The sequence below is a fragment of the Mirounga leonina genome, unplaced genomic scaffold (genome assembly GCF_011800145.1).
Source record: "Mirounga leonina isolate KUSES-001 unplaced genomic scaffold, KU_Mleo_1.0 Mir_168, whole genome shotgun sequence".
In the NCBI taxonomy this organism is placed as follows: Eukaryota; Metazoa; Chordata; class Mammalia; order Carnivora; family Phocidae; genus Mirounga; species Mirounga leonina.
Window position 1 is genome coordinate 46,736,899 of NW_023270426.1, and position 25,861 is coordinate 46,762,759.

The 25,861-nt window shown below is 39.7% G+C and overlaps 1 protein-coding gene across 1 annotated transcript in view; it reads right to left on the reverse strand.

Annotated features, from left to right (window-relative positions):
• Positions 1 to 6,175: 6,175 nt before the first annotated feature.
• Positions 6,176 to 25,861, reverse strand: part of ANKRD31 (ankyrin repeat domain 31) — a 140,655-nt gene continuing 120,969 nt past the window's right edge. The window contains exons 23-25 of the mRNA XM_035015066.1: positions 25,706 to 25,846; positions 16,222 to 16,324; positions 6,176 to 6,321 (exon numbers count right to left, since the gene is read on the reverse strand). Coding sequence (XP_034870957.1) covers positions 6,176 to 6,321; positions 16,222 to 16,324; positions 25,706 to 25,846 — 390 coding nt within the window. The remainder of the gene's footprint in view (positions 6,322 to 16,221; positions 16,325 to 25,705; positions 25,847 to 25,861) is intronic.

Below are 25,861 nucleotides of genomic sequence, written 5' to 3' on the forward strand. Positions count from 1 at the left end.
GGCTCTCTGGGCTCGCAGGACTACACATAAAATAATTTGTGGCACAGAGCTGGGTTCTTCCAAATTTGACTGTCTACTCTTTTATTTATCCTGTACATACATACACCTATACATATACATATTTTGACTAAGAATCAAAATGTTCTTAAACCTCTCCATATCCACCACCAGCATTTTTCTTTCTTGGGCCATTTGTACACAAAGAAAGATAATTTTTGTTTTGCTCTGTCTAATCATTTCATGACAGTTAATGTGTAGGCAAAATGAACAGAGAACAAAAATGCTGAGGTGCAGATGTTGGGTGATTGGTGAGGCTCACCCACCAGCTGGGTAACTTGCCTCACCACTTCCTTACCTCCATCTTTGAAGGACATAACCCAACTTCGTATCTCAGCCAAACTGCCAGACATTAAGGTGTCTTGTGAAAATCTAAAACCAGAAATGTTAACTGCTTTTACTTTTAGAAATACCACTATTTACATTACAGCTTCAAATGTTTGCATCTGCTGTTCCTACTTTAAAGTCCCTGGCAAAGTAGCCTAAATGAAAGAATATGAAGTCACAAATAGGCCCAAGGAATTTAAGGTTGACCATGCAGTCTGTACTCAGGGCTTGAATTAAGATTGAGGCAAGCTGATCTGACATGGCCTCAAATTCTGTTCCTCTTATTTAGGTGGTAAAAGAACTAGGGACACGAGAACCTTATGATTGAGTTCAAGCAGAAGCTTACTATATGTCTTGGCTTTAACTTGTTTAAGAATGGTATGTCTCTGAGGGGGGTGGGAGGATGGGTTAGCCTGGTGATGGGTATTAAACAGGGCACATTTTGCATGGAGCACTGGGTGTTATACGCAAACAATGAATCATGGAACACTACATCAAAAACTAATGATGTAATGTGTGGTGATTAACATAACATAATAAAAAAAATGGAAAAAAAAATTCCACTCCTGCCCAAAAAAAGAAAAAAAAAAAAAAAGAATGGTATGTCTCTGGTTTCCTTCTGTAAAATAGGCTTCAACATAAATGAGCTGAGGACAAATAGGAGAGGGAGTCCAAAGAAACACACATGGAGGGTATGTGCTGTTACCCCTCAAAGTACTGAGAATCCAAAGGGACTTAAAGTCCAGGACTTTTGGGCACATGCATTCATTTAAAAACAACAAGATAGTTCCCTATGAAAATTGAGTTTGGGCAATATCTCAGATGAATTAGCTTTACTCATTCTTTATACCTGGAACACCCTAGGTTGAAAAAGAGAGAGCCTAAAAGCAGATACCAATGTGTTCATATCACAACTCATCCAGTAAGACTTCTGCCTTCCATTTTCCACCTCTGTCTGGCCTGACCCCTACCTGTCATTCACCGAAGTGAGCAAACACTGACCCTCAGAGTGTGTAGGTGGAAGAAGTCAATAGTCACCATCACTCAGAATGATGTCAACACTCTTTTCATCACTTAACATATATATCCAGGCAGAAACTTTTGGTTGAGAGAGAGGAAATATATGATGCCTGATAGCATGAGTTCTGAAGCCAGATGACCAGGTTTGAATCCCGGCTTTACCACTTGGTAGCTGTGTGACTTTGAGCCAAATTACTTCATGCTATACCTCTGTTTCCTCATTCATAAAATGCAAGTAGTATCTCCTACCTCATAGGGTGTGGTGAGGATTAAATGAGTTAATACATTGAAAGTGCTTGTAACAGTGACTGCTTAGTGCTCAATAAATATTGCTCTTAGTCCAACCCCTCCCCTCACATGTTTATTTGTTTCTGTTTCTGTTTGTTGTTTTTTTTTTTTACTGGCAGAGTGTGGAATCTGTACAGCTAGCTGAGTACTCTCCTGCACATGGGCATATACTTACTCCTCTCAGCCAGTCAGGTTAACCCCACTTCCCTGGCCAGTGACTGATGTACAAATGGGCAGATGGTACAATTCTAGCCAATGAGACACAATGTCCTGGGGTGGTGGTGGTGTTCAGAAAAGATGTGCATTGGAAGCAAGTATTTCTTTTCTTCTTCTAATGACGCTGTTTCTACATGTCCATCTGCCTGCAACAGTGGAGCCATCTTGGCACCGTGGAGGGAACTAGAAGAGGAAAGCAACAGTGATAATGTTGAGTTGAAGAATTAACCAACCCTGAAGTTTCTACGTCTGGACTCCTTACAGGAAATAGTAAGTTTTCCTTATTGCTTAAGCCATTTTGAGTAGGGTTTTCCGTTATTGTGCCTGAAACATCCTAACTGGTAGATATTTCTTAAGCATCTAGTATGTTTGAGATATTTTATAGGAAATAAAGTATAAAACTCTAAATCTGATCTTGCTAAGTTTTCCAGCTACTTGGGGGAGAAAAGCTATGAAAACTAGTAATACTAAGCTATAAATATTAAGTGCTTGGATCGGGGTGGTCTGAGACCGCACTACATGAGGTCCTATATGAGGAGAGGGTTCAAAGAATAAAGAACACATCAATGGACAGGAGAGGGAACATTCTAGGTAGTATAAGCAAATGTATGGGAGAGTTAGGGATTGTATTAACTTGCTCGGAGTGCCATAAAGGAATACCCGAAACTGGGTGGCTTAAACAAAAGAAAGTTATTTCTCATAGTCCTGGAGCATAGATCTCCAAGATCAAGGAGTTGGCAGCGTGGGTTTTATTCTGAGCTCTCCGTCCTTGGTGTGCAGATGGCTGCCTTCTCACTGTGTCCTCACATGGTCTTTTTGTGCACGTGCATCCGTGGTATTCCTTTATGTGTCCAAATTTCTTCATATAAGGACAATAGATTATATTGGGATTTACCTTACTGGCCTTATTTTAACTTAACCACCTCTTTATTTTTATTTATTTGTTTTTTTAAAAATATTTTATTTATTTGACAGAGAGAGAGATAGCGAGAGAGGGAACACAAGCAGGGGGAGTGGGAGAGGGGGAAGCAGGCTTCCCACTGAGCAAGGAGCCCGACGTGGGACTCGATCCCAGGACCCTGGGATCATCACCTGAGCCGAAGGCAGACGCTTAATGACTGAGCCACCCAGGTGCCCCTTAACCACCTCTTTAAAGGTCCTATTTCCAAATACAGTCACATTCTAAGGTCTCAGGGGTTAGGACTTCAACATATTAATTTTGAGGGAATACAATTCGGACTCTAACAGGGAAGAGGAAAGAATAACTTGCTCTTAAGAGTGAGTCAAAGGTGGGCGCCTGGGTGGCTCAGTTGGTTAAGCGACTGCCTTCGGCTCAGGTCATGATCCTGGAGTCCCGGGATCGAGTCCCGCATTGGGCTCCCTGCTCGGCAGGGAGTCTACTTCTCCCTCTCCCGCTCTCCCCTCTTGTGCTCTTTCTCTCTCTCACTCTCTCTCTCAAATAAATAAATAAAATCTTAAAAAAAAAAAAAGTGAGTGAGTCAAAGGTTAGAGATTATTGGGAGATGAAGCTGGAAGGTTATGTTAGGACCAGAGAATCATGGGCCTTTAATGTTGGGCCTACATTTTACTCTTGCAGCAGCAGGGAAGGAAAAGAGATCTTTAAGAATAATTTGGCATAGCATGCCATAGGTTTTATAAAGTAAAAGTAAAGAACTGGGTTGAAATGGAGCAGGATTCCTGTTGCATACAGTCTAGACATGCACTGATAAATGACTGAACTCAGGGAGGTAAGCTGAAGGGAACCAAATGAAAGAGAAATTGAGGAGAAAAGGACAAGATGTATGCTTGGACATTCTCAGCAATTGGGCCTGTGGAAGTCTGTGCCATAATAATTCGACTTTATGAACAGAAGTATTTTTATCCTAATAAGATTGCGAGGCCTGGGACATTGTGGTTCCAGCTTTCTAACACTTAGGACTACCTGTATGAAAGGAATAGGCTTCCTTGTTGGGTATGGAGTATCCCAGAGGTGTTCAAGAAGTTAATGTTATAGAAAGGATACAAATATCAGGCAGGAGATTGGATTATTAGCTATTATTGGAGGTCCCTTATACGGGTTAGGGCCAGAAGCTTGGGGGTTTCAACCCAGAAAAGACAAAACATCTAGCAACCATCCAAAATGTTGTCTTCTCTCAGGGATGATATGGTGTAACATATACTCCAACCCTGGTTGGAGTAGACCCTTTTATTTAGTTTGGGCAACACTCAGTATGCCTCAAGGGCACTGGGTGTTATGTTATTTACCAGTTGGTATATACATTTTTTTAAATGGGCTTAGGAAATAAACTTTAAGAATTTGATCATTAACATGAAAAGTCAGATCTTTAAGTTCTTATACTATAGACTTAGAATATATGACTTTCGTAAATTATAATAACTAAGCAAAGTATCTTTTTAAGTTCTTCTTTAAAAAATACTTTTTAAGTTTCAAAAGAAATATGTGTTGTTTTTCTTAAGTTGAAAGTACACTCCAAAAGTATCCTTCCACCCTTCCCAGTCCAACTCCCTTAGGGCCAGACATGGCAAATGTTTTTCTTGGTGGCATTCCAGACCTTTTACTCAACATACCTCTACCCCCACCCCCCCCCATGTTCATATATACAAGTACACATTTCATGACTCATCAAGTATATATAGCATACATGATATAAATACATGCATATTTATATGGCTATATATATTATACACACACTCAAAAGCACATTTTTTATTTAACACAATCAGGACTTGTATTTTTTTAAAAAAGATTTTATTTGAGAGAGAGAAAGCATGAGCAGGGGCAAGAGGGAGAAGTGTGGGGCTCGATCTCAGGGTCCTGGGATCATGACCTGAGCTCAAGGCAGATGCTTAACCAACTGAGCCACCTAGGCACCCCAATCAGGACTTGTATTAACCACCGTTTAACAATGTGCATTTTTTTCATTTATATATACAACTTCCCATGTTAGTACATATATTTGCAAATGAGTCATGTTTTAAATATCTCCTTAAATAAAAGCCAAATAGACCACCTCATGTACATTATTCAAGAATTAGAAAAAGAGTGTAGTCTAAGAAAATGATGGCATAATAAACTTGTCAGTTCTCAAATATTACAACATGTAGGGGCATTCTAACCTAAATATTTTCAATGGACTCTCACAAGAAGAAAAAATGATCTAAGCCGTCTTTACACTTTTATTAATATGAAACCTTTCCAGGTGCTTTTCAGATAATTAAAACTTTTAATTGAATAGTAAGAACACATACATATTATCAACCTCAAAAGTTGCCAAAGAGCACATGTAGTTAAAAATCTCCCTTTTCAGCTCTCCAGCCCCATGATTTTTCTACCCACAGGAAACCGTTAACCAGTTTCCTATATATTCCAAAGATATTTAAGATTCTGTACATTTACAATAAGAAAACATAAAAAAAATATATCTCCCAAAGTCTAGCACTTGTAAGAGTAATTTTTACCACAGCTCGACTTCTCTCCCCAATTAAGAAAGGATGGACTCAAGCCACAAAGTCAAAAAGCTTCTCTGGGAGCTTGGGATGGTGACAAGTAAAGAATAAAATGGCCATCAAAGGAGGAAGGCAGTCCCTTGAGAAAACTTCACTAAGTTTCTTTTATAAAAATCTTTCTTAAAAAAAAGAAAATCTTCATGATGATAATGTAGCAAAAGTCAAAGGTTAAGTATCCTATTTAAAACAAGCCCCCTAATCAACATTTGATTCATTTTTGTTGTTCTATGACTTACCACAGTTACAGTTTTATGCTAACTTTTATGAAATTTAAAATAAACCTCTTTGACAATTTTTTATTTTGGTTACAAGATAAATTCTAAAGTATATGGGCGAAGGTACTGGGGCATTAAATTCTTGTTTTAAGTAGATTCACTTTATCTGGGCCTTCTACGGACCAATTATCACTCTTTTTATCCTTACTTCCCTTAAGGAACAACTGTAATTTATACAAAGGTTGAGGTATTGATTGAAATATTAGTTTTACATTTATTTTAGTAAAATCAAAGCCAGAGAATCAATATGTTTTAATTCAAAAATGCCTTTATTTCAATGGCAAAAAGGTATTAATCTTACTACAATAATTTGAGTTATATTTTTTCTTACACCATAAACACATTTTAAGTAGCAACGCATGAAGTGTGTGTTACAATAGGCCCTCCAGCCCATATAAGATAAGATATGAATGTGGGTTAATAACATGAACACATGTATAATAAATTATTACAAAAATAAGGTTTTAGAATGTTAGCTCTTCACATTCCACATAGAACTTCCAATGCTGATCCATTATATGGCATGGGAGAAATTCTTGATCGCTGATTAATAGTACTTCATTTATTTGTAGATAATGTGGGATGCTTTGCATTGACTCTCTGGAAGTTCCTGTTTGAAGACGTGCCAACAAATTAAAAACTGTCTTTACAAAATAATATATAAATTTACTTATTACAAATCTTAGACCCTAGTCAAGTCTATGAGCACAAAATGAGATTTTGGACCAGTCATAATTCACTCCATTTTCTTTTTCTTTTTTTAAAAGATTTTATTTACTTATTTGTCAGAGAGAGAATACACAAGCAGGGAGAGCGGCAGGCAGAGGGAGAAGCAGGCTCCCCGCTGAGCTGGGAGCCCCTCTGCGGGGCTCGATCCCAGGACCCTGGGATCATGAACTGAGCAGAAGGCAGACACTTAACTGACTGAGCCACCCAGGCGTCCCGTCTCACTCTATTTCTATACCCAAGATAAAGCTGTAAATCAGCATTGGCTTATCTTGGGAAAAAGAAGCCTGTTTGCGGTCTAAAACACCACGGGAAGAAAAGGATGACTGAAGCTTCTGAAGGTAGTTGTACAAACTCCTCTGTGCCTCAATTTCCAGTAAGCTGAGAATAAAGCAGTTATGAAGGTTAGATGGGAAGTTGGTGTGAAATGATTGGCTACTGGTTAACATATAGCAAACATTCAATAAATATAAGCTGCTACTATTATCATTATTTCTTACGAAAATAGTATTAGGTTGGAAGATGGATAATCAATTTTCTAGGCCACACAAACTTGTGTGATCTCAAGCAAGTTACATGGCTTCTCGTGCCCAGTAGAACTAGGAAAATAGCCATATCAGTGAATGTTTGGCTCTTTTTGCTGCTCCTCATCCCCAACAAGCACTGCACAGCTAAAGAACTATTCTGCTCATGCAAGAAGTAGGGAGAAATACATCTTTCTCAAGTAATATCACCAAATGTTAGATATTCTGCATAAGTCTCCTTGAAGCGAACTGCGAGATTGATTACTAGGCAAAAGAACAGACTCATGCAACTATTCATGTTATCTAGTTGCCTAAATTAGCACTTCAAAATGACAAGCTAACTAGTTAGGTTAAAAATAATTTTAACTTTCACTTTTCTTTTTCCTCTATTTTTTAAAAATTTCCCTTAATAGATCAAAAGCAAAAATAATCAGATTATTTTAACTGATACTTCACTTCTGAAACATCACTAACCTATGAACTCTTATTTATTTATTTATTTATATTTTTTAAAGATTTTATTTATTCATTTGACAGAGACAGACACAGCGAGAGAGGGAGCACAAGCAGGGGGAGTAGAAGAGGGAGAAGCAGGCTTCCCGCAGAGCAGGGAGCCCGATGCGGGGCTCGATCCCAGAACCCTGAGATCATGACCTGGGCCGAGGGCAGATGCTTAACGACTGAGCCACCCAGGTGCCCCTGAACTCTTTTCATTCAACCCATTTTACCTCTCTGGCTCTGTTCCATCATCTGTAAAACAGGTCCAAGACCAAGATCATATATAAATTTCACTTCTAACACTAAAATTATTGAACTCAGACTTCCAGAACTTATTCTCACAAACTAAGCATTCTACATTTCATTAGGATTACAGAATGAAACTTTGCTTACTCTAGCTATAAATGGAAATGAACCTATTTATGCACACATTCTCATTCCGAACAAAAAGTATAATTCCAAACAAAGGGAAAATGATTGGGAATTATTTTAATAGATTGTAAAAATACATCTGCTGTAGTTACACTGGGGAAAAAAATTCAATTATGGCTATTTAAATACAAAGTTCAATGCTGTTTTAAAATAAAAGGATTCTAAAGGATAAATATGGTGGTAGAGTATTAGGTGATTTGATATTTAAAACTAAATTAAGAGTTTGAGACAGATTTACATTGATAAGATCAAAAGCCATCTGTGAAAACTGTACTGGAATGAAGAAATAGACTTGGACATTCTAATTTTAAAACTATGTAAGCCCTCTTTCTTTGTGGGAAAATAAATTTAATAGGTGGTTTCTTAAGCTGAATTGGGTCTGAGATGCTTAATTTTATATGTAAAGTATTCGTGTTTCTTCTGCCTTTATGGTACAGACATGAACGCTGGAGTTTTACTAATAAGAAGCTCCTCACTGGCCTAATGTATGGACAGTGGTCTGGCAGGGGGCCTGGCACAGGGCAGGTGCTCAACAGAAAATTAGTTTTCTTCTCTTTCCTCCCCTATCAGTAGATGTATCCTCCATTTTATGAATTAGGTCAAAGTTAATCATGATACCATGATGAAAAAAATTATGATTGAAGTAATGAAAAACAATCAAGAATTGTAAACAGGAGCTGAAATAAACACCTTCTGTTCTGTTATCAGGCACCCATCTCCCTTAGGTGTTTAAGTTCGAAGAAGTTCTTAACCACATAAAACAGAAGCACCTATGAGTGTTTGTGCTCTATTACACATACTTTTACAGAGCAATGACGCACAGTAACAGCACCGACATGAAGAAAACTCTTTCTCTAAAGTCATTTATTTGCAACATATTATCAGTAGGTCAAGGACAGCTTTTATTAAAAACAAAAAAGAGTCTATTTTTTTTCTGAAAAAGCATGTTCTATTTTCTTTTTTTAAAAAGATTTTATTTATTTATTTATTTATTTAAAAGATTTTATTTATTTATTTGAGAGAGAATGAGAGAGAGCACATGAGAGGGGGGAGGGTCAGAGGGAGAAGCAGACTCCCTGCCGAGCAGGGAGCCCGACGCGGGACTCGATCCAGAGACTCCAGGATCACGACCTAAGCCGAAGGCAGTCGTTCAACCAACTGAGCCACCCAGGCGCCCAAGATTTTATTTATTTATTTGAGACAGAATGAGAGAGAGAGAGAGAGAGCACATGAGAGGGGGGAGGGTCAGAGGGAGAAGCAGACTCCCTGCCGAGCAGGGAGTCCGATGTGGGACTCGATCCAGGGACTCCAGGATCATGACCTGAGCTGAAGGCAGTTGCTTAACCAACTGAGCCACCCAGGTGCCCCCATGTTCTATTTTCAAATGAAGAAATAATGTTAGGTCCCCTTGAAAGAAAATGACATAATTAGCATCCATTAAATGATGGCTTGGGAAAAGAAAGATTTCAGGAGATAATTTTTTTTTTTCTTAGATGAACACATTTGGCATAACATGCTTTGACTGTCCTAATACTATGGTGACAGGTGACATAGATTATATATAAAATTGGCTTTTCAGGTAAATAATGAAATGTTATCTACCTTAACAGATTCTTTTTTTAATTTTTTTTTATTTTTTAAAGATTTTATTTATTTATTTGACAGAGAGAGACACAGCGAGAGAGGGAACACAAGCAGGCGGAGCGGGAGAGGGAGAAGCAGGCTCCCCGCTGAGCAGGGAGCCCGATGTGGGGCTTGATCCCAGGACCCTGGGATCATGACCTGAGCCGAAGGCAGACGCTTAACAACTGAGCCACCCAGGTGCCCCAACAGATTCTTTTTAAAGAACTGTGGAAAAGGTTGATATATCTGTACACAGTGATCACAAATTATGTAGAAGTTTGGGAATGTTCATTTTTTTTCCCCTTCCAATTTATTCTGAAATATCTGAAATATCTTGCAAGATTCCCTCAATAACACAGAAGAGAGACTACAGCCAGGTAGGCAGAGAGAAGAGAGGCTTGGGAGGAAGTTGTGAAATTTCAAGGGAAAATGCACCATAGATTCACTCCATTTTACAGCTTCTAAGGACTTTAGGGATAGATACTCCAGGATTTCATCAACAGAATTTCATTTTTTAAAGGCTGGTATTTGTATGTTTAAAATCTTTAATTAGAAATAATATATGCTTTCAAATGTATTAATATACCATATTCTAATACTAGAGTCCACCAATACCTTAGTCTGAGTTACCAGTTTAACTAGTTTTTGTGCGGGACTAGGAATAAAGTTCTTCCATCATCTCTGACTCATTGAAGAAAATCTTAAAATGGCAAGATTAAAAACTTTTTTTTTTAAAAGATTTTATTTATTTATTTGAGAGAGAGAGAGAATGAGAGAGAGCACATGAGAGGGGGGAGGGTCAGAGGGAGAAGCAGACTCCCTGCCGAGCAGGGAGCCCGACGCGGGACTCGATCCAGAGACTCCAGGATCACGACCTAAGCCGAAGGCAGTCGCTTAACCAACTGAGCCACCCAGGCGCCCAAGATTAAAAACTTTTATAAGTGGGGTGCCTGGTGGCTCAGTTGTTAAGCGTCTGCCTTCAGCTCAGGTCATGATCCCAGGGTCCTGGGATCGAACCCTACATCGGGCTCCCTGCTCAGCCAGAAGCCTGCTTCTCTCTCTCCTACTCCCCCTGCTTGTGTTCCCTCTCTTGCTGTCAAAAAATAAATAAAATCTTTAAAACAAAACAAAACAAAACTTTCATAACTTATCTTCATGACTCAGGATTTTCTTGATACCAGGATTCCAAAATGATATGTAGAAATAAACTGGATATTGAGTTTGCTATTTGTCCTGTAAAGTGTTGATACCATCTGATTAAAGAAGTTTAGGAAATGTTGGTTACCAAAGCTGAACAGATTTATGATTTCTCATAAAGAGGGGGAGGAGGAAGTGGGGGAGGTAGAGGAATATAGCTGTTTTTAAAATATATGTTTGAGAAAATGTGAAGGGCCATCACCCTTGTATCTCACATTTAGAAGCAGAAAGTTCAAATAAAGGAGATAATATTAACTAACCAAAATCCCATTGACTATTGTTGCATTCTTCACAACAAACTCCATTCATTACAGCCTGTGAGATCTAGGCATGTCTACTTATTAGGACAATCAATCACAGGTAAATCCAGTTTTAACTTAGCAGTCCTTGGGACCATATTCATGCTTCCATCCATTCGTTATTTATTTGATGAACATTATTTAATAAACATTTACTGGGAAGCTACTGTGCCAGTCTTTGGGGAATGTAATAGGGAGCAAGAGTTCAGAAAAGTCACTCTAAACTCAAAGATCTTCTCTGTCAGGGGGTGAAGATTAGGTAACCAGCAATTATGTATAATATAAACTGACATGCGTAAGATTTGCCTATCTATTTGGACAAGAGTATGTAAGAATCTATATAGTTCCTACAGAGAACAAACTGATGGTTACCAGAGGGGAGAGGGGTAGGGGATGGGTTAAATAGGTGATGGGAATTAAGGAATGCACTTGTCATGATGAACACAGAGTGATGTATAGAAATGATGAATCACTAAATTCTATACCTGAAACTAATATTACACTGTATGTTAACTAACTGGGATTTAAATAAAAACTTTTTTAAAAAGTAAATGAAATTGAAGAATTGCTCTCTTTTTACCATGTCCAAATTTCATTTTGTTCCAGTATCTATTTGGTTCCTGTACTGGGTCATCTAAACAAGGCATATCTGAAAATGAAAGGGAGCGCTACTAATAATTTGGCTGGATTGAGGACTGCTGTGGTCCAGCTGGGAAGCATGGTCACTCTAGTTTTGGGAAATGTAATGTAAATAGCTCTTCCTAGTTCCCCTATTCCCAAAAACACTATTTTGCAGGGTGATCATTAAAAAGTGTTAGAGAGGAAAAAAAAAAAAAAAAAAAAAAAAAAAAAAAAAAAGTGTTAGAGAGGGGCGCCTGGGTGGCTCAGTCGGTTAAGCGACCTTCGGCTCGGGTCATGATCTCAGGGTCCCGGGATCGAACCTCACATCAGGCTCCCTGCTCGGCAGGAAGCCTGCTTCTCCCTCTCCCTCTGCCTGCCACACTGCCTGCCTGCCTCACTCTCTCTTGAGTTGATAAATAAAATCTTTAAAAAAAAGTGTTGTTTTTCCTTTAAACTTTGTGCACTCTACAGTGTCAGTTCCATGATTTTCATGACCACATTTTGATATGCAAAAGAATGAAAAATAATCTCTCTTGAATAGTTTGCTTGTTACAGAGTTTACATTTTTCTAACTTACCAGGTCTTTGGATTTCTGTCAGGTACTATAAAACCACATATAAAGGAATCATAAATCAAATAGGTTCAAGTAGAACTCCAACAGCAGCCTACAGAATGCCAGCAGGTAGGGGGCCCCTGAGTGGCTCAGTAGGTTAAGTGTCCTACTCTTGGTTTCGGCTCAAGTCACGATCTCAGGGTTCTGGGATGGAGCTCTGTGCTCAGCCGGGAGTCTGCCTGAGATTCTCTCCCTCTGCCCCTCTCCTTGCTCATGCTCTCTTTCTAATAAAATAAATAAAATCTTAAAAAAAAGAAAAGAAAAAGAAAAAAGGAATGCCAAGAGGGACCTGCAGATTTCTAGGTCCAGATTAAGGCAGCAAGAAGCTGGCTGGCCTATCGGCCCTCCATAGTTCTTATATTAGCGTTAACAATTTCTGACATCTCTAAAGAAAAGAAAATTCAGTATTTCTGGAAAGAAATTAGTAACAAGAAACTTGTTTATATTGCAGGCAACAGAAGCAGCAGTTCAGAACCCATTTTTTATTTCATGCTCACTTAGCAGGGGCACTATGAGCCCTCTTGAGGAAGGAGAAGCATGGGGAGGGTTGGAAATGCCTGCTCAGAACTAGAAAATCTGAGGAGCAGATAACCTTTGTTATACAAGGAAGATCCTGTATTTCTGCTCTCTTGAAGTTAGAAACTAGGGGGATGAAGGTTTTGCTTGGCTTTCCTTTGTGTGTGTGTGAGAGAGAGAGAGAGAGAGACAGAGAGAGAGAGAAGGAGGGAGGGAGGCAGGCAATGTGTGCAAGCATGATAGTGGGTGTGCTTTGGGATCAAGGTGAAGGGCTGAATATAAGAGTTTTCAAATTATTATCTGCTTAAGAAATCAGATACTACTTACTAGTCATTCAAAGTCTACAGTCAGGCTGCGTAAGAATCATTTTTAAAAATTCAGGTTCCTGGGCGCCTGGGTGGCTCAGTTGGTTAAGCGACTGCCTTCGGCTCAGGTCATGATCCTGGAGTCCCTGGATCGAGTCCCGCATCGGGCTCCCTGCTCGGCAGGGAGCCTGCTTCTGCCTCTGACCCTCCCCCCTCTCATGTGCTCTCTCTCTCTCATTCTCTCTGTTTCAAATAAATAAATAAAATCTTTAAAAAAAAAAAAAATTCAGGTTCCTGGGCCCCACTCCAAGTTTTGATTAGGTAGATCTGCAGTGAGGTTAGGAACCAAAGACCATGAATTACTACAAGAACTCCTTCCAATTTAACCCTTTAACTTCTTCATAATTTCTGTTTTACCTGACCTGTTTTCCCAAAGTGATGAAAAGCACTTTTGAGGCTATCTTCAGAAAACTGGGGAAAATGCATCCTATTCCAAAGCCAGTTTTTGAGACAAAGAAGGACCCTAAGAGGTTACAGTGGATCAGGTATACAGTTAGGAGAGGGGCTTTCCTGAGAGCCTTGACCATCTGCTCACTTGCCCTGTGGTCTCAGATCCCAGAAATGTTGAAATCGTCCTTTAGAGGAAGCATTCACTTGAAACAACAAAAGATTAAAGAAATCTTAAAAATGTTGGATTTTCTTTACCTTTTGAAGAAGGCCAGCTGGAACCTTCCAAAATTATTCCTATTTAGTGTGCAGCCACAAACAGTACTGATGGGCTGATGAAAAAATTAGCATTTGCTGAGAAGGCAGTGAAATGCCGGCTTCTCACCCTTTGGTCAAGGCGACTTCCTTGAAAGTGCTTTAAAGTAGATTGATGGAATCCAGATCCAGCCATTTTGTCTCTATTGCAATATGGCGGCTCATCCACAAATAACCCCTCCCCCCAACCCTCCCCAAAAAGCAAAACCGATGGCTATACCGAATTCCCTGTTTCTTTGATTGAACTGATCCTTCTTTAAAATGCTTATTGAATTTGTTGGCCAATTGAATTAAAAGAGTTAAAAGAGAAAAAAAAAATAAAGTTAGGAGAGGGAAGTAGTGAATTATTAAGGTTTGCTGTAGGAAGAAATGGCCCTCGGGAGCCCCTGGTTAGAGGCTTAGTGATAGTAATCCCTGTTTGGTTCTTGACTCTGGTTACCACAGAATTATCATCTTCTGTATTGTATCTCCTTTCTGCCTATACTGTCCCCAGCTGGGCCAAGGCAGGGGCACTAGTGGAAAAAGAGGGGGTGCTGCAGCAGAGGAGGGTTAACACAACCTCAGTTATGTTTACAGCAATGTGTGCTGCCTCTACCCAGATCATTTCAAAATCTGCTGCTAATTGGTGAAGACTACATTCTCTTCAGTTTTATCAGGTTAAAGTTTATTCCATCAGATAAAGCACATTAGTTTACACTAACAAGCAAAGATTTATTTTAGTACTTGCTTTTAGAAAACTAACCAAATCATGCCTGTAGGAAGCAAAAAATACCATTTTTCCTTTCTGTATGACACTTTAAAAAATCTACTCAAGGTAAGTATAGCATAGGTTCAGAGAAAGGAACTGTGAGGGAAGGTATCATTTTAAAAATTCTCCTAGAATCGGGCGCCTGGGTGGCTCAGTTGGTTAAGCGACTGCCTTCAGCTCAGGTCATGATCCTGGAGTCCCGGGATCGAGTCCCGCATCGAGTCCCGCATCGGGCTCCCTGCTCGGCGAGGAGCCTGCTTCTCCCTCTCCCACTCCCCCTGCTTGTGTTCCCTCTCTCGCTGTGTCTCTCTCTGTCAAATAAATAAATAAATAAAATCTTTAAAAAAATAAATAAATAAAAAATAAAAAACTCTCCTAGAATCAACTGTGGTTAAAAATGCAGTGTTGGGGCCGCCTGGGTGGCTCAGTCGTTAAAAATGCAGTGTTGTAGGGCGCCTGGGTGGCTCAGTCGTTAAGCGTCTGCCTTCGGCTCAGGTCATGATCCCAGGGTCCTGGGATCGAGTCCCACATCGGGCTCCCTGCTCCGCGGGAAGCCTGCTTCTCCCTCTCCCACTCCCCCTGCTTGTGTTCCTCTCTCTCTGTCAAATAAATAAAAAAATCAAACAAACAAACAAACAAAATGCAGTGTTGTAAACAAACAAACAGAAAATGACAAGTGTTGGTCAGGATGTGGGGAAACTGGAGCCCCTTGTACATTGCTGGTACGATGTAAAATGATTCAGTTGCTGTGGAAAACAATTTGGATGTTCCTCAAAAAGTTCAACATATAATTACTATATGATATAGCAACTCCACTCCTAGGTATCTCTCCACAAGAACTAAAAATAGGTACAAATATATGTATACACATGCTCGCAGCAGCACTATACCCAATAGCCAAAAAGTGAAACTGAATATCCATCCAGGCAGGATCCTTGAAAGCATTATGTTAAGTGAAAGATGCCAGACACAAGAATTATATGATTCCATTTATGTGATACATTCAGGATAGGCAAATCCATAAAGACAAAAGTAGATTGGGGGAATTAGAGAAGGCAGGGACTGTTGAATGGGTGTGGAGTTTCTTTCTGGGTAATGGAAGTTGTTTTAGAACTACACAAAGGTGGCTGTTGCACAACATTGTGAACGTACTAAATATCATGCTAAGCGAAACAAGTCAATGAGAGAAAGACAAATACCATATGATTTCACTCATGTGTGGAATTATAGAAACAAAATGGATGAACATTCGGGAAGGGGAGAAAGAGAGAGAAACAAATCATGAGAGACTCTTAACTATAGAGAACAAACTGACGGTTGATGGAGGGAGGTGGGTGGGGGATGGGGCTAGATGGGTGGTGGGTATTAAGGAGGGCACTTGTTGTGATGAGCACTGGGTGTTGTATGTAAGTGATGAACCATGAACTCTATTCCTGAAACGAATATTGAACTGTATGTCAACTAACTAGAATTTAAATAAAAACAAAGAAAAAATGCTACTGAATTGTTCACTTTAAACCAGTTATTTTAAAGTTATGTGAATGAAAAAAATACCACACACACACACACACACAAAAGGCAGTGCTATCTCAGTAGCTTTGGGTGTTTTCCTCATGGCTAAGAAACGGGTGTTGGTCTGAACATACCTGGAAGACAAGGTTGATGTTGCTGAGGCACCACGGATGGCTCTGTGGGTATGGGTACTTCCTCAGAAACATACTTTAAAAGCTCCTTCCCCAGATACGTCACCTGCACATAATCAAATAATTTTAAAATTCTGCATTTCAAAAGAAGCAAATACATCTGTCTCTGGCAAGTTTTAACTTCAGCCAAATCTGGCCTGCCACCTTTTTTTATAAGTAAAGTTTTATTAGAACACAAAAATATCCATTCATTTACTTCATATCAATGGATGCTTTTGTGCTATAACACGATTGAATATTCACGACAAAGACCATATGCCCACGAAGCCTGAAATGTTTATTATTTGACCCTTTAGAGAAAATATTTGTTGAACCTTGTTATCATTAATTCTCTCATCCATTCACTTATTAAACAACCATTAAACCAGCATCCACTACTTTATAACATTAAAAAATTAATGTTGTACTAAGAAAATTAAGCCATAGAGTAATAGTACTTTTCAAGAAATCAGACATTTAACTGATTAATAATATTTCAGTCTATGCATTCAAATTTTTTTGGCTTTTTCTGGTTTGTGAACTTAGCTATTGTTTATCAGCCCCAAAGGTCAGCTCTTAGAAATACCTACACACAAACAGGCTGGGCTGAGGCTGACTGGCAAACACTTGCCAGAGGGTCTTTGGGTTCTCCACTCCTAGTTCTAGGGCAGCCTTTGTGTTCTAATTAGTTAGAACTAGGAACCAGAAGCTAGGTTCACTGTGGTTAAACTATCCAGTCTCCATTCGAACATCCCTTCCTCCAGGATGCTTTCCTAACTTCTAAGCTCAAGCAATAATCAGTCCCTTTCTCTCCCACTCCCACTCCCCCCGCTTGTGTTCCCTCTCTCGCTGTGTCTCTCTCTGTCAAATAAATAAACAAATAAATAAGAGTAAACAGTCATCACATTTGCATAGAACTCAAACTTTGAATCCTCAACTAAATCTTGAATCCAAATCTAGCTCATATGCCTGCTCTGACAGAGGCATGTTGGAAGAGCTGTAGGCGAGGTTCTTAGGGTCTTAGACTGAATAGTTGCCAGCAATCTTGACAAATTCACCACTCAAAACACATTTTGGGATGGGTGATAGGATGCCACCTTCCCCCAGATGAGAACAGTAACAAAGCTGGAGTTAAGGTAAGGTATGTTCTGTGAGGATATCTGTAGGTTGTCTTCTTACTTTTCTAAAGTATTTTTTTTTTTTAGATTTTATTTATTTGAGAGAGAGAGACAGAGAGAATGAGAGAGAGCATGAGAGGGGGGAGGGTCAGAGGGAGAAGCAGACTCCCTGCCAAGCAGGGAGCCTGATGTGGGACTTGATCCCGGGACTCCAGGATCGTGACCTGAGCTGAAGGCAGTCGCTTAACCAACTGAGCCACCCAAGCGCCCTCTTACTTTTCTAAATGGTAGAACTGCAGGAAGTGCTTCATCCTAAGGTGACTCATGCCTTCCCTGAAGCTCTTAGGCAGAAGGTCCATTATCCTCAGAAATCAGTTTATGCTGACTCCCTAATACCATACTTAGGGAAGAAATGGCACGTGTGGGGGCGCCTGGGTGGCTCAGTCGTTAAGCGTCTGCCTTCGGCTCAGGTCATGATCCCAGGGTCCTGGGATCGAGCCCCGCATTGGGCTCCCTGCTCCGCGGGAGGCCTGCTTCTCCCTCTCCCACTCCCCCTGCTTGTGTTTCCTCTCTCGCTATCTCTCTCTCTGTTAAATAAATAAATAAAATCTTAAAAAAAAAAAAAGAAATGGCACGTGTACATACGTGTGTGTGTATGTGTGTGTGTGTGTTTGGGGTGGATGGATGATTCAGTTAGGCACTATTCTGGAAATGTAGTTAATCAGCCAAGTGAAATTATTAATTAACTTTATTTTGGTAAGGTCTCTGAAGAAATAAAAGTTTAATATCAATTGTCATTAATTGCAGTAACAAATGTTTCTCTATACCTTATGTTCTAACATGCATCAATAAAAAATATAAACTATAACCCGTTTATTTATTTTTTTTAAACATTTATTTATTTATTTGTCAGAATGAGAGAGAGGGAGAGAGAAAGAGAGCACAAGCAGAGGGATCAGCAGGCAAAGGGAGAAGCAGGTTCCCTGCTGAGCAAGGAGCCCGATGTGGGACTTGATCCCAGGACCCTGGGATCATGACCTGAGCCAAAGGCAGATGCCCAACCGACTGAGCCACCCAGGCATCCCTATAATCCACCTTTAAATATTAAAGAGGTGTCCAAGAATTTATTTCCCTGCTGGGGCTCCATTTTATTTGAAACTATCAGTCCATTTTTCCTATGTCTTCAGGAAACCATTTGTTGGTACTGACTAAAGGGAATCTGTTCATGGATGATCAAATGACTGTTTTAATTCCATTTCAAGTTTTATGAAGGAAGTCTTAACAAATTTGCATTATCCCAAGAGGAAGAAAGAGGAAAGGATAATAATTTGATCTCAGGGGGTGGGGTGGGGGGGAGGAAGGCAAAGAAGCAAAAGAAAACTGTCGGTTTTCTTTTAGAATCACTGTAACACAAAAACACATTTTGGCTAAAAAGTAAAATAATTCTCAAATATTTGAGAAGGTAGTATCAAAGTGTAATAACTGCCACAAAAGAGCTGATCCTGGGAAAATCATTATGGAAGTGAAGTTCATCTTCATACCACCTACCTCCTCTCAATCCCCATCCTAGAGCCTCCCCCTCTCTACTTCTCCCAGGCACTCTATGCAGATCCAGGCAAGAGAAGGGCAGTATGCCTTTCATACTATTTCTGTTTTCAGGATTCACACCTCTTGGATATTTGTATTTTAAAAGGGCCTACATCTCAATGTGATACACTACATTAATGATAGAAAGGACAAGAACCATATGATCCTCTCAACAGATGCAGAAAAAGCATTTGACAAAGTACAGCATCCTTTCTTGATTAAAACTTTTCACAGTGTAGGGATAGAGATAGAGATCATAAAAGCCATATATGAAAAGCCCACAGTGAATATCATTCTGAGAGTTTTTCCCCTAAGGTCAGGAGTATGACAGGGATGTGATCATCCAACCACCCCAAACGGGGATGTCTACTATCACCAATGCTGTTCAACATAGTACTATAAGTCCTAGCCTCAGCAATCAGACAACAAAAAGAAATATAAGGCATCCAAGTTGGCAAAGAAGTCAAACTCTCACTCTTTGCAGATGACATGATACTTTATGTGGAAAACCCAAAGACCCCACCCCAAAATTTCTAGAACTCATACAGGAATTCAGCAATGTGGCAGGATATAAAATCCATGCACAGAAATCAGCTGTATTTCTATACACTGACAATGATACAGAAGAAAGAGAAATTAAGGAATCAACCCCGTTTATAATTGACCCAAAAGCCATAAGTTACCTAGGAATAAACCTAACCAAAGAGGAAACGGGTCTGTACTCTCAAAACTATAGAACACTCATGAAAGAAATTGAGGAAGACACAAAGAAATGGATAAATGTTCCATGCTCATGGATGGAAAAACAAATACTGTTAAAATGTCTATGCTACCTAGACAATGCAATCCTTACCAAAATACCATCAACTTTTTTCACAGAGCTGGAACAAACAATCCTAAAATTTGTATGGAACCAGAAAAGACCCCTAATAGCCAAAGGAGTGTTGAAAAAGAAAACAAAGCTGGTGGCATCACAATTCCGGACTTCCAGCTCTATTACAAAGCTGTCATCATCAAGACAGTATGGTACTGGCACAAAAACAGACACACAGATCAATGAAACAGAACAGAGAGCCCAGAAATGGACCCTCAAATCTATGGTCAACTAATCTTTGAAAGCAGGAAAGAATGTCCAATGGAAAAAAGTCTCTTTAACAAATGGTGTTGGGAAAATTGGACAGCCACATGCAGAAGAATGAAACTGGACCAATTCCTTACACCACACACAAAAATAGACTCAAATGGATGAAAGACCTAAATGTGAGACAGGAATCCATCAAAATCCTAGAGAAGAACACAGGCAGCAACCTCTGTGACCTCGGCCGCAGCAACTTCTCACTAGACACGTCTCCAAAGGCAAGGGAAACAAAGGTGAAAATGAACTATTGGGACTTTATCAAGATAAAAAGCTTTTTCACAGCAAAGGAAACAGTCAACAAAACCAAAGGACAACCTACAGAATGGGAGAAGATATTTGCTAATGTCTTACCAGATAAAGGGCTAGTATCCAAATCTATAAAGAACTTATCAAACATATCAAACTCAAAAGAACAGATAATCCAATCGAGCAATGGGCAGAAGACATGAACAGACATTTCTCCACAGAACACCTAAAAAATGGCCAACAGACACATGAGAAAATGCTCAACATCACTTGGCATCAGGAAAATACAAACCAAAACCACAATGAGACACCACCTCACACCCGTCAAAATGGCTAAAATTAACAAGTCAGGAAATGACAGATGTTGGCAAGGATGCGGAGAAAGGAGAACCCTCCTACACTGTTGGTGGGAATGCAAACTGGTGCAGCCACTCTGGAAAACAGTATGGAGGTTCCTCAAAAAGTTAAAAATAGAACTACCCTATAACCTGCAATTGCACTGTTAGGGATTTACCTCAAAGATACAAATGTAGTGATCCAAAGGGGCACCTGCACCCCAATGTTTGTAGCAGCAATGTCTACAATAGTCAAACAATGGAAAGAGCCCAGATGTCCAACCCAATGAATGGGTAAAAAAGATGTGATATATATATACACAATGGAATACTACTCAGCCACCAAAAAGTGAAATCCTGCCATTTGCAACAACGTGGATAGAACTAGAAAGTATTATGTTAAGCAAAATAAGTCAATCAGAGAAAGACAATTATCATATAATCTAACTCATATGCGGAATTTAAGAAACAAAACAGATGAACATAGGGGAAGAGAGGAAAAAATGAAGCAAGACAAAATCAGAGAGGGAGACAAACCATTAGAGACTCCTAATCATGGGAAACAAACTGATGGTTGCTGGAAGGGAGGAGGGTGAGGGGATGGGGTGACTGGGTGATGGACATGAAGGAGAGCATGTGATATAATGAGCACTGGGTATTATATAAGACTGATGAATCCTTGACCTCTACCTCTGAAACTAATAATACATTATATGTTAGTTAATTGAATTTAAATTAAAAAAATTCAAAAACAAACAAAAAAAGGGCCCACATCTCCAACCATCTCTTGAGTAGAAGCAGGGCTCACAGGAAGTTTAAGTTAAGATACCCTGGGAATGATTAATTGACTCAATGAGGCTGGCTGGCTGTCCAGATCAACAATTTTCATCACCTTTTTTTTTTTTAAGATTTATTTATTTATTTTAGAGAGAGAATATGTGAATGGGAGGAGGGGCAGAGGGAGAGGGAGACATGCAGACTCCCCACTGAGCAGGGAACATGACCCGGGGCTTGATCCCAGGATCCTGAGATCATGACCTGAGCCCAAACCAAGAGTCGGATGTTTAACTGACTGAGCCACCCAGGCACCCCAATAATTTCCATCACTTTCTATACTCCTACCTCAACCTTCAGTATCTTGATATTCCTAATCATGGTGGTAGGGGGAATTGTTTTAGAAAGTGTGTAGGGTGAGGGGTAACCATAGAGAAAAGTTAATACTAAATCCAAAGTAGTGAATTTATAAGGGTGGAAATTCAGAGAGTGAGTCATCTGAATGGGAAGTATGTTTGCACAAGAGAGCTGTCAATGTTCCTTCAGTCACTGCCCAAAATGGCAGTCTGTTTGTCATCTGCAAAATCCAGTCCTGAGCATTCACAAAAATAAACTGTCATTGCCATTCTTAGGATTTTCATACCACAACTGTATTCCAGAAAGGCATTTTTTTTTCCTGTGGAAGTGGACAATTTTTGCTGCACAAGAATGAGACTTGGCATAAATTCATAAAGACAGCTAGGTAATACTGTGTGTGCTCTTTTGAGTTCAGGGCAACCTGTTTCCAATGAAAGGAATGTGGTTTCCCTCGTGTCTTTGTTGTAAATGTAGAAAATAACGTACAAGGAACCATAAGACCAGGTTCTAGTCCTGGTTCTGGCACTTACTGGCCTTGAGGCTAATCAAATCACCTAATCTCCTATAACCCTGGTTTTACATCCATAGATGGAGAAAAATAGTTGACTTTCTTACTTCATGGGGTTGTGAAAGAATATATGTAAAAGGCTTTATAAATCACACATAGCTATGCAAGTCCTAGAATCTCCACATTGGAAAGGTCTTTAGAGAAAATTAGCACTACTACTTATTTTATACATAAGAAAAATGAGGTTCTGAAAGGTTAAGTAACTTGATCTAGATCAGTGATTCTTACTCCAGGCTGCCTATTACAATTACCTGAAAAGCTTTTTAAAATATTGCCACCTGGTCTTCAATCAAGACTATTAGATCAGAAGGTATGGGGCTGTGGTCAACTAGGCATTCGTAGTTTTTAAAAGCTCCCTAAGTGATTCAAATGTGTAGGCAGAATTGAAGACCACTCCCAGATCTTGTAACTTATCAAGAGTGGAATCAGGACCTAGCTTGGCCTCCTGTTTCCCATCCAGAGATCATTCTGCCACATCAGGATGATGCCTAATAGCCAAGAGACTGCAGGAATGAGAGGAATCAGTGATGCCCAGTGCAAGTCAGCATCAGGATTCCCTGTATAGTAGTCCAGCTGCTTGGGTAGGAAGTATGAGTCATCTGTGTCTAGCGGCTCTGTCATTCTGTCTGAGGCAGGAAAAGACCTAGTTTTCTGGCATTTCTTCCCTGACGACCAACCATTCCTAGCCCCCTAGCCACACCAGCAGTCGCAGAATTAGTCAGTAGAAATGTTCACATTTACTAATGCAGCAAAAAACTCCTGTCATTGAGAAGTGACTATAAATTCAAGAGTTCCCTCAAGACAAGAAGAGGTAGAGGTTTCTATGGTAAGTTGTTTTTTTTTTTTTATTCTTATGTTAATCCCCATATATTACATCGTTAGTTTTAGATGAAGTGTTCCATGATTCATTGTTTGTGCATAACACCCAGTGCTCCATGCAGAATGTGCCCTCCTCAATACCCACCACCAGGCCAACCCATCCTCCCACGCCCCTCCCCCCCAGAACCCTCAGTTTGTTTTTCAGAGTCCATCGTCTCTCATGGTTCGTCTACCCCTCCGATTTCCCCCACTTCATTCTTCCCCTCCTGCTACCTTCTTCTTCTTCTTCTTTTTTTTCCTTAACATATATTGCATTATTTGTTTCAGAGGTACAGATCTGAGATTCAACAGTCTTGCACAATTCACAGCGCTTACCAGAGCACATACCCCCCCCCAGTGTCTATCACCCAGTCACCCCATCCCTCCCACCCCCCCCACTCCAGCAACCCTCAGTTTGTTTCCTGCAATTAAGAATTCTTCATATCAGTGAGGTCATATGATACATGTCTCTTTTTGACTTATTTCGCTCAACATAATACCCTCCAGTTCCATCCATGTCGTTGCAAATGGCAAGATCTCATTCCTTTTGATGGCTGCATAATATTCCATTGTGTATATATACCACATCTTCTTTATCCATTCTCTATGGTAAGTTTTAAAAGAGGACTTTAAATATTGTAAAAAATCTCATGAGGGTAGTGTTTCTCAGCCTAAGGACTTTATTAGAAGTACATGAGTGCCCTATGGTAATTTTTAAAATTGTTTTTAGGAAAATTAAAAAAAAAACTAAGCGTACTTAGATAATCTGTATGAATATCTTACATCCAAGAATTCTCCTAATTGTAGTGCCTACATTTGTCTTTGGCTTCACTATCACATAGGTGTTAAACCATATGACTAACTGACATGGCTGATGAGAAAAGACCAGAGGCAATGTGATATATAAATGAGGCTTAAGTACAGAGTGAGGCCAGACGATGTCACAGCCAGCTATTCAAAAGCAGAAAATGCAGTAGTTCCAATAAAGAAAGAGTGGGAGAAGTGAGTCATCACTGGGCACACAGTAGCTCAAAAAAACTCAACTACAGAAACCAGTATTATATTCATGCTGTGAGCATAGACTATTATAGCAAAATGATATAATCTATCACAAGTTTAAGAAACTATTTTTAATTTTTATTTTTTAAAGATTTTATTTATTTATTTGACAGAGAGAGACACAGCGAGAAAGGGAACACAAGTAGGGGGAGTGGGAGAGGGGGAAGCAGGCTTCCCCGCCGAGCAGGAAGCCCGATGAGGGGCTTGATCCCAGGACCCTGGGATCACGACCTGAGCCAAAGGCAGACGCTTAATGACTGAGCCACCCAGGTGTCCCAAATTTAAGAAACCTTTTAATAAAAAGGGATTTCCAAGGGCAAAATGTTAATTACTAGCATACAAATATGATTTATGAATTATGGAAAGGACTGGGCAGGTGAAAAGCAGATGGTCTGGTGACTCCAGGGGTGGAAAATAAATAAGAAAAAACTTTTGAGAAAAAAAACCCCAAAGACTATAAAGCAGAGGAAATCTAAGATGTGCTGATCTAAGTGAAGGAACTAAAACACAGTTTTAGAAGCACCTGCCACAAAGGTCTACGATACCAGAAAACAGTTTAGAGATGAGGAAGGAGAGGAGGAGCTAGGAGGAATGGTGGGCAGAGCTAAGTGGGACAAAAAAGGAGAGAAGAAACTGCCTTTTACTACTCAGGCACTGAGGCTTACTGTAATGGCTAGTGGAGCCTGAAGGCATCTGCACTCCTGTTCAACAGTAATGGTGGATGTCTGATGATTCACTTTCCTGAGTGAATCATTGCAAGACTGTTCCCTTAAGTGTGGCCATGGACATCTGGAGGTGGCTGATCACCGGACCCCAAGGGTGTCAGTCATTAATAGTCTTTAAATTGGTGGTTAAACTGGGCTTGTAACTCAGAAGACAGAATTGTGTGGAAGACTACTAAGTCTAGGAAGTCAGAATGAAAAGAAATACTTCTTTTTGGGGGATTGGCAACTGATGATAAAACTGTTAAAACAAAAGTGCACCATAACTTTTGTGGGTCTTAGGCTGCTTGCTCATTCCTTTGTCTTTAGGGGAAGATTTTCCTTCATTGCATCAGAATACTAACATATAACTAAATGGTCAACACACCAGAGGTCTCAAATTTTCTACGTGGAGTCACAAAGATCTGAAATCACCTGGGAGGATAATAGGGGAACATTGAGGGCATTTGAATTTCTGAGACTAGATGAGGAACAAAGAAGGAGAGGCTGTCAGCTGTCCAACTCTGTCCCTGGGGATTTCTGGCAAATAAGAGTTGTGGGAGCACATAGCATATTGTAGAAGGAACATCTGAGAACAAAAACTAGCTTGGAGAACTTCAGATTTCTTAAAAAATAGTTTTATCATAAAAAAATATGTACCTTTCCATTTGAATATGAAGTTACAGATAAACTTAAGAATGACCCACCTTACTCCAAGCGTAATTCCAAGTCACGTAACTGTCGCCTCCTAGAAGATCCTTGAGCCAGGTGACTGGATTTTGATAAATCTGACCATTTTCTACCTTAATTTTACCACTCAGTAAAACACTGGCTTTGTGAGTAGTCTCCTGAAGTGAAAAATA